The sequence below is a fragment of the Eptatretus burgeri genome, chromosome 6 (genome assembly GCF_056783735.1).
Source record: "Eptatretus burgeri isolate ZD-2024b chromosome 6, Ebu_testis_v1, whole genome shotgun sequence".
Lineage (NCBI taxonomy): Eukaryota > Metazoa > Chordata > Myxini > Myxiniformes > Myxinidae > Eptatretus > Eptatretus burgeri.
In genome coordinates this window covers 32,790,452-32,800,755 of record NC_140966.1, presented here as the reverse complement: position 1 = coordinate 32,800,755, position 10,304 = coordinate 32,790,452, and the positions used below count along the sequence as shown (strand labels likewise).

Genomic DNA, 10,304 nt, shown 5'->3' with positions numbered 1-10,304 from the left:
ATAGGTGAACATGAGCCAAATTTCTAAAATCCTCAATTTTAATCCAATTAACTTGAAATTTGAAGAGCATTTGCACATCATGTCACCAAATTCAACCACCTATTAATTTTGAGGTAATCATAGGCCAAAAGGTCAAAATAGGCCAACAGGTCAAAATAGGCTAAAAGGCCAATTTGGGCCAAATTTTCTAAAGTCCTCAATTTTCATCCGATGGACTTGAAATTTGAAGAGCATTTTCATGTCAAGTCGCTGAATTCAACTACCAATTAATTTTCAGGTCAAAAGGTCAACACAGGCCTAATTTCTAAAATTGATAGACAGGACCAAAAACTAAATATATCACTATATCTCAAAAAGTTGTGGACGAGTGATGACAAAACAAGGTGGATGAGTTGAATAGGTGACAAGAACAAGTGGATTGGATTTTGGTTCAGATCCAGCCCATCAGTGGGATACAAAACGTGAACTGTTCCACCTGGCAGAGATATTCGCTCTTCGGAGTGCCATTGTACTTTGTGCTGTTTTTCCAAGTTGTCACTCGATGAGTGATTTTTCCTTTAATTATTACTTTTATTTTCTAGTATTACAACACATGAATAACTTCAATCATACACCACTTTATAGGATAATATATTAAGATAAACACTTTAACTTGAAGACATGTCCATTACACAGCACCTCCATATAACCAGACTCAAACTGTCATTCAAATATTCAAACTGTCATGAATAACCAATTTTGCACTGCGTATCTGAGCAACCACCAATAAATTATTTTCATGCTTATTTATCATGTATTTTTAAAATAATATTTATTTATTGTATTTTTATCTAAATACCTCCATAATTTAATACCATATATGTATGTATATATATCTCCACCACGCCGGCGTGCGGGCGACCGCTTTTAACTAACCGCGGCCGCACGCGCCCACCGGACGGGCAATCCAGTCGTAGCTTTCTGGATCAACGCCGAAATCCAGCTACGGGTGTGTTTGTAAAGCACACCACAACCTTGTCAATACTCTACCCGCGCTACAGGGTCCGATCGCCGAATGGTCGATTTACCTAATTATTCGCGCGGGCAGACTATCGAGAGATTGTACCTCAACGGGACCTGCTTGGAAACGAGCCGCTTAAGCAGCTCGCTCCGTTTGCGATTTGCCAAGCGGTGTATTATCGCGAGGCCCCGTTGGACCCGATTATCTTATCGGCTATTAAAAGCCAGCTAATATTCCGTACGTAATTACAGCAGCTCAATGGAGGAAGGAGACACAACGAGCAGGTGAACATTCAAACAAGGACATTTATTTGTCACACGTATGCAGTCGATGAAGCAATGCAGATATACAAGCACGTATGCAATGAATGGGGGAAAGCACAAGACACGAGCAAACAAAGACCTACAGCTGTATCTATTTATTATGTACACAATCACTTAACCACAATTCTACTTAGCGGACACTGCGCCACAACTTTCATACAAGAAAACCCCAGGAAAGGAAAGGGTAAGAACAGGGCCAGTAGGCCTTTCATGTTCGCGGAGCTTTGGAGACCGAAGGAGCTCCGTGAGACCGTGCTGGTTACCTGCCACCCTCGTGGTGACTCGCCACCTTTGGAACAAATCCCCCACCTTTGGAACAAACTCCCACACTCTTTTCAATCCCACTCTTCCCTCCAGGCCTTCAAAACAGATGTTCACCACCACCTCGTATCGTCCCCCATCCAAATCCTCGATCTTTTCTACCCCCGTTAATCCACCCCAAACGCACCTCCTTCAAATTCCCTGCTTTCCTTCCTGAAAGTCCCTGTAGTGTCCATCCCCTATACCCCGTGCTTCCCACCCCATCCCTCTCCCTTCCACACATCTCCTAATGTCTCTGTTCCCCACAGTTTTGTCCTTCTCTCTCCAACCCTCTTGTCTCATGCCCCCCTTGCTGTGCATTGTGTGTTAGCTATCATGTGAGCCTCAACAATGTATACAAAAAATGGAGTGCCAATGGATGGATTCTAAACTCCTCCTCAGAGATCAGTCTGTTTGAAGCCTGGTGTTGGCTTTATGGTTAAGGTAGCTGGTTTACTTAGCTTAGTAGTCTTGAGTTTACGCCCCTGTCATGCAATTGAATTAACATCAGGTGGGTCAACTCAGCCTATTATCCCTCTGAGGTTGGAAAAATGAGTACCATCTCACTGGTAACAGGGGGCATTGCATCAGTGGCACACCTGCACCCCCAGAAAATGATGCAGCCAAAGGCTGCATACGAATCGATAGATAGATAGATTAGATATGCTGCTTGAAAAGAAAAAGACTGACATCAGTAGCAATGATAGATTCCATGACTTTTCTGATAAATGGAAGTAAGGTAACTGGTCTTTAATTGAGATGATCTGTTTCTGTTCCACTTTTGTGTGTTGGAGTAATACTAGCTCTTTTCCAAGCAGCTGGGATATGGCAGAAGGAAAAGGAAATTCTGAAGAGTGAAGACACAAGATAGGCGAGAGCAGCAGAGCTGGATTTGAGAAAAATGGCATTGCTGCCTTTTGTGTCCTTCGTGAGGAATTGTTGAGGGTGGCCCAAACTCTATCTTCTTGATTGAAAAGGCCACAGGGTCCAGGAAGTAGTTGATATGAGAGGGGATGGAGGATCTAAGAGGGATAAGCTGGGTAGCCAAGATTTGAAAAGGTAGGAAGATTTTTATTTTTTAAACAATTTTTTAAAATAACTTTTGGAAGGGAAGGCACATGAGTGGGATTGAATCAAGGGCGTTACTGGGCACTGGCCCATGGGGCACATGCCCCAAATGTTTTTTGCTGTGCCCCAAATCTATTTTAACCCCTTGGCTATGAGAGGCCAATTTATAACTATTAGCCTATTTTTCTACACATGCCACTACGCTAAATGTTTTATTGGGGGGGGGGGGGTGGGGGATCTGAAGTTCAAGGAAGGCTGGGGCCCCAAATCGTTTTGGAAGCTGGTGATACCTCTAGGTTTAATTAACAAAGATAACATGCTCACTCTTCACAAGGCCTACACCTAAATTAATCACATTTCAATATCCAATAGCACATGATGACGTGCAAACACACTCGCTTATCAAAATCAATCTACCAGCTACCATCTCTGTCCACATCCCTGCACCCATCTTCCCCCATTGCTTATAAGTACTTATCAAATCCCTTTTTTTTATTTTACATATCTACTGTCCCTGCTGCAACTACCCTCCGAGGAAGACCATTGCATTAAGGACTATATTCATCTCATTTCTTATCTTGTAATTTAAGTTATTTAACCCTTTAAAATATTGTTAGTTTAGGACTTATTCAGCAACAAAACACAAACTTTTTTTTTATCTAAAAAAGACATACACTAATCTTGAAATTTGACAGTAGTGTTATGGCTGTGGAAATTCGCAGAGCACCATATAGGTCTTAGATCAGTTATGTCGATAAGTCTGTGTTCAGACAGATTTCCCCCACCAATGTGTAACGGGCAATTATTCGTGTAACCGGGCTGTGAATCTTCAGTTAGCCGTTTTTCTTTTGCCATCGTTATTTTCGACCAACCGCTTCACAACAACCACCTCCACCACCAACATCGCTCTCATCAACCGCTTCACAACAACCACCTCCACCACCATCGCTCTCATCAACCGCTTCACAACAACCACCTCCACCACCATCACTCTCACAACCGCCTTCACACAACCACCTCCTCCACAACCACCCTCACACAACCACCTTCTCCATAACGCCAACCACAGCCACCATCTCCTAAACTGCATCTCCCCCAATACCCAACAACGAAACAACATCGCTTCCCTTCAACTCCGCGGGCGCCGCCATCTTTGCGCCGGCCACAGCAAGGTCGCTGCAAACAAACGCGGTGGTTTCCTTATTGCTAGCGACAGTGATTTCTACCACGTCCGCTCCCCCTTCAGCGTCGATGATCTCTACCACGTACGCTCGCCCCAAACCTCGCCTCGGAATTCAGATCAGGAGAGCGAGAGGGGCGAAGCCAGTGGGGGTCAGAGGTGAAAGAGCGGAGATTAGATGTCGCCTCACGAACCCTATCAAAAAGCGCGCAGAGCGCCGGTCGAGCGAGTCGGTCAGGGTTTGGAGCGGTGTGAGGAGCGGAGTTTGAATCCAGTGGAGGGCAGTGGAAGTCCGGGTTCGCCGAGGAGACGGAGTGGGGAGCACAGCAGGCCGGCCATGCCACGCAGAACTGCGCGTTCGTGTTGGATGTGGGGAGGCCCGGAGAGAGGTTGCCAGCCAGCATCGAACAGTCCGACTTGATCGGGCTTCGGGACAGTCCGAGCAGCGCTGAGGGACGGATGGGCACTTAAAGAGAGCATCAACTCTGAAAGAGCATAAGACCCGTTTGTTTCTCTGAGGCGTTGCCGGCTGGGCCCGAATCACCAGGCCGTCAGACGGGGCCTGGGCCGGACCGCGGTCATGACAGCTGCCGTGGGGACGGGACGTTGCGGGTCGCCCCAGCGAGGTGAAGGTAACCAGCACGGCCTCGCAGAGCCTCTGCGGTCATCACAGCTCCGTGAAATAAAGACCCAAGAGGTCCAGTCTACCTTTCGTCTGTCCTGGGGTTTTTCCTTGCTTTTGAATGAACGTTGCGGCGCCATGTCTTCAAGTAGAACTGTTAAGTGTGTACATAATAGATAGACGGGAGTATCTCTTTTGCATTGCTTTTGTTGGTTGTATACTTGCGTGCACGTTCGGCCTTGCATAATTCCCATTGCTTCATTGATTTACTTGCATGCCTGCATATGTGTCTTATTCAATAAATGTGCTTGTTTAAATGTTAACCCGTTCGTTGTGTCCTCTTTCCCTAAATTGAACTGCCATATTGCACTCGTAATATAGTTGGTTTTTAAATAGCCGGTAAAGTGATCGGGTCCAACGGGGCTCGCAATAACACCCCGCTCGGTTATCACAAAACGGAGCGAGCTGCTGAAGCGGCTCTTGTTCCAACGGCCCCGTTGAGGATCTCTCGGTAGTCTGCCCGCGCTATTAATTAGGTATATCGACAATTCGGCGATTGACCCTGTCGCGCGCGAATAGAATATTGACTCGGCTGTGGTGTGCTTAAAAACACACCCGTGGCTAGTTTCCGGCGTTGATCTGGAAAGCCGCGACTGGATTGTCCGTTCGGTGGGCGAAGCGGACGCTATTAGTTAAACGCGGTCGTTTGCACACCGGCGGGCGAGAATCCACAACAGTATGTATAATGTGAGAGTGCTGGCCAAAATATTTAATCAGAGAAAACTCTTTCCAGACCAGCAAACAACAATATACGTTTTCAATGGGCAGATATGTTTGTATTGTGTGGAAACAGGTCACAAGAAATCAAGATTTCAATCAAATGAAGCAGCAACTTACCTGCAAAAGCATATCTTGGAAAATCATCATTTGGAGATGGAACGACAAAATGCAGAGTGCAATCAAAAGAATTGCAAACAAAGAGATGCAAAAATGGTGTTTGATGGCAAAAATACAGAAAATACAGTGGTAAGTGAAATATTTCTTCATTTTATACTATTAAAAGTTTGAGAGAGAGAGAGAGAGAGAGAGAGAGAGAGAGAGAGAGAGAGAGAGAGAGAGAGAGAGAGAGAGAGAGAGAGAGAGAGAGAGAGAGAGAGAGAGACGGAGGGATGGAGGGACGGAGACAGAGAGAGACGGAGGGAGAAACAGAGAGACGGAGAGACAGGAGAGAGAGAGAGAGAGAGAGAGAGAGAGAGAGAGAGAGAGAGAGAGAGAGAGAGAGAGAGAGAGAGAGAGAGAGAGAGAGAGAGAGAGAGAGAGAGAGAGAGAGACAGACAGACAGACAGACAGACAGACAGACGACAGAGACAGAGACAGTGACAGAGATACAGAGATATTGCTTATAGTTGCTCTACATTTGAATTGCATCAATCTACCCTTAGATTAACTATTCAATAAATAAACAAGCAGTCATAAACTGGTACTTACGAAATAGTCAACTTGACCTCTGACCTTGTCTAATAAAAGCTGTCTCTAGAGAAGGTAGCGACACAAACCAGAAGTTTCTACGATGATTCTGTACCAAACCATCAAAAATCAAATGTTTTGGATGTTTGACCTCACTGTGACCTTGACCTTTGACTGATTTTGACCAAAATCTAATCAGCGCTAGCCACCACCCTCTTAATCACGTGGTGTAATTTGACATTGGAAGCTTCTTCCCTTCTCGAGTTATCATTTATTGGATGTATGACCTCACTGTGACCTTGACCTTTGACCGATTTTGACCAAAATCTAAACAGCACTAGCCATCAACCTCCTGAATCAAGTGGTGTAATTTGACATTGGTGGCTTCTTCCGTTCTTGAGGTATCTGTACCAAACTATCAAAAATCGAATATTTGACCTCACTGTGACCTTGACCTTTGACCGATTTTGACCAAAATCTAATCAGCACGAGCCATCACCCTTCTGAATCACGTGGTGTAATTTGACATTTGTAGCTTCTTCCGTTCTCGAGTTATCGTGCCTACAAACAAACAAACAAGCAGTCATAGACTGGTACTTACGAAATCGTCAACTTGACCTCTGACCTTGTCCAATAAAAGCTGTCTCTCGAGAAGGTAGCGACACAAACCAGAAGTTCCTACGATGATTCTGTATCAAACCATCAAAAATCGTAACGTCGACCGAAGCAAAAATCTCCATTTCTCCACGCAATTATATTATACCTTAACGTAACTCAACGATGTGTCTGCTCGAGCACACTGCATCATGGGACGACCCGTGACGCGTCGAGTGAAATATTTTTTATACAATCTTAAAACGTCTCCAAAACATCCGATTTTTACCAGAATTTCAACAATCGAGTTTTAAGCGTCCTAAGCGATCGCAAAAACTGAAGAAAAAATTAAAATTGAAGTTAAAACGAACTCGTAACGTCGAGCGAAGCAAAAATACTCCATTTCTCCACATGAATTTACGGAATTATGCTTGACCTCACTGTGACCATGACGTTTGACCGATTTTGACCAAAATCTAATCAGCACTAGCCATCACCCTCCTGAATCACGTGGTGTAATTTGACATTGGTAGCTTCTTCCGCTCTCGAGTTATCTGCACCAAACCATCAAAAATCGAATATTTGACCTCACCGTGACCTTAACCTTTGACCGATTTTGACCAAAATCTAATCAGCACGAGCCATCACCCTCCTGAATCACTTGGTGCAATTTGACATTGGTAGCTTCTTCCGTTCTCGAGTTATCGTGCCTACAAACAAACAAACAAACAAACAAACAGTCATAGACTGGTACTGACGAAATCCTCAACTTGACCTCTGACCTTGTCTAATAAAAGATGTCTCTAGAGAAGGTAGCGACGCAAACCAGAAGTTTCTGCGATGATTCTGTACCAAACCATCAAAAATCGAATGTTTTGGATGTTTGACCTCACTGTGACGTTGACCTTTGACCAAAATCTAATCAGTGCTAGCCACCACCCTCCTGAATCACGTGGTGTAATTTGACATTGGAAGCTTCTTCCGTTCTCGAGTTATCATTTTTTGGATGTTTGACCTCACTGTGACCTTGACCTTTGACCGATTTTGACCAAAATCTAATCAGCACTAGCCATCAGCCTCCTGAATCAAGAGGTGTAATTTGACATTGGTAGCTTCTTCCGCTCTCGAGTTATCTGCACCAAACCATCAAAAATCGAATATTTGACCTCACCGTGACCTTAACCTTTGACCGATTTTGACCAAAATCTAATCAGCATGAGCCATCACCCTCCTGAATCACTTGGTGCAATTTGACATCGGCAGCTTCTTCCGTTCTCGAGTTATCGTGCCTACAAACAAACAAACAGAAACGGAAGGCATCAATATACTTACGAAATCTTTAGATTTCGTAAGTAACAAGCAGTCATCGACTGGTACTTTCGAAATCGTCAACTTGACCTCTGACCTTGTCTAATAAAAGCTGTCTCTCAAGAAGGTAGTGACGCAAACCAGAAGTTTCTACGATGATTCTGCACCAAACCATTAAAATCTAATATTTTGGATGTTTGACCTCACTGTGACCTTGACCTTTGACCGATTTTGACCAAAATTTAATCAGCACGAGCCATCACCCTCGTGAATCACCTGCTGTAATTTGACATTGGTAGCTTCTTCCGTTCTCGAGTTATCTGTACCAAACCATCAAAAACCGAATATTTGACCTCACTGTGACCTTGACCTTTGACCGATTTTGACCAAAATTTAATCAGCACGAGCCATCACCCTCGTGAATCACCTGCTGTAATTTGACATTGGTAGCTTCTTCCGTTCTCGAGTTATCTGTACCAAACCATCAAAAATCGAATATTTGACCTCACTGTGAACTTGACCTTTGACCGATTTTGACCAAAATCTAATCAGCACGAGCCATCACCCTCATGAATCACGTGGTGTAATTTGACATTGGTCGCTTCTTCTGTTCTTGAGTTATCGTGCCGACAAACAAACAAACAAACAAGCAGTCATAGACTGGTACTTACGAAATCGTCAACTTGACCTCTGACCTAGTCTAATAAAAGCTGTCTCAAGAAAAGGTAGCGACGCAAACCAGAAGTTTCTACGATGATTCTGTACCAAACCATCAAAAATCGAATGTTTTGGATATTTGATCTCACTATGACCTTGACCTTTGACCGATTTTGACCAAAATCTAATCAGCGCTAGCCACCACGCTCCTGAATCACGTGGTGTAATTTGACATTGGCAGCTTTGTCCGTTCTCGAGTTATCATTTTTTGGATGTTTGATCTCACTGTGACTTTGACCTTTGACCGATTTTCACCAAAAATCTAATTAGCGCTAGCCATCACCCTCCTGAATCACGTGGTGTAATTTGACATTGGTAGCTTCTTCCGTTCGAGTTATCTGTACCAAACCATCAAAAATCGAATATTTGACCTCACTGTGACCTTGACCTTTGACCGATTTTGACCAAAATCTAATCAGCACTAGCCATCACCCTCCTGAATCACGTGGTGTAATTTGACATTGGTCGCTTCTTCCATTCTTGAGTTATCATGGCTACAAACAAACAAACAAACAAACAAACAAACAGAAACGGAAGTCATCAATATACTGTTGCGAATTCGCGCCCGCCGGCGTGTGAACGGCCACGTGACTCGAATCGCGGCACGTCGCCCACCGACGGACAATTCTGTCGTGACCCTTCGGGAACTATCGCCTGCAGCCAGTCACAGGTGGGCCTTTCGACCTCACCACAATCGTGCCAATCGGCCACCCACGTAGGATAGGGTTGTTCGCCAAACTCGACCTACCTGAGTACCCACGCGGATGGTAGACCGGGCGATCGTACCTCGCCGCAGGCCGACTCCGGACACGAACCGCTGAAGTGGTCCGTTCCGTGCTATCGGGATAACCGAGCGGTGTTATCGTCGGCCTCGACGGTTCCGATTAATTATCGGGCGTTTTAAGCCCACTACGAACGAACCCTTTACGTGAAGCAAGATGGAGATTCAATTAAATAAAAGACGAAGCGAAACGGGAATACAGTTCAACATAATGCACATTTATTTCTGCGGCACACACAGAACACACATATACAGCCAAACAGAATGCACATATATCAAATGCAACAAAAGAAACAATGACGCAGAGATACTACCGACTAAGACCGACACACGGCAACACTTAAACAGTTTTACTTCACCAGATTGGCGCTGACACACATTTACTCAAAAGCAAAGGAAAGAAGCCACCCTCATAGGCAAGGGGGCAGACGGGCCCGTCGGCCAATGTGTGCGCGGGACCTGAAGGAGCGGTCAGGCCCGCGAGACCGGGGGGGTCCTACCCGCGTCCTCGTGATGAGCCGCAAATGTGGCTGCGCGGCGGTGCCCCGACTTCGTGCTCCTTCGCGGGTTTCGTCGGCACCGTTTGGAGTGGGGTGGGAATGGGGCCCCCTTTCTGCACTATCTCAGCGCGGGGGAAAGGGGGGGGGAATTGTTGATGCCCTGGGGGAAGGAGAATAGTTGGCTGGCTTGGGTCCCGCGACGATCGATCCCACCGCGACCTCGTCGCCGACCGCCATCTTCCCTGCCTCGGACCCGAGCTCCTTGGACTCTTCCCCCAATTCTCCTCAGCCGACTGCAGAAAACCACCTTGACGCCTTCGCCTCCACTCCGCTCTCCAACCGGACTTGACTGCCTCGCAACAACTGCAACCAAAAACTAACTCTCTGCGCAACAACTCTTCTCATTCGCCTCACGCTCGCCGTTTTATAGGCCGGCAGGAGAAA

The 10,304-nt window shown here is 45.5% G+C and overlaps 1 protein-coding gene across 2 annotated transcripts in view; it reads left to right on the top strand.

Moving 5' to 3' along the window:
* Positions 1-10,304, top strand: part of LOC147024513 (uncharacterized) — a 90,558-nt gene that overhangs the window by 23,445 nt on the left and 56,809 nt on the right. For both annotated transcript variants that reach the window (XM_085884514.1, XM_085884515.1), the window contains exon 3: positions 5,347-5,519. In XM_085884514.1, the coding sequence (XP_085740640.1) occupies positions 5,347-5,519 (173 nt within the window). The remainder of the gene's footprint in view (positions 1-5,346; positions 5,520-10,304) is intronic.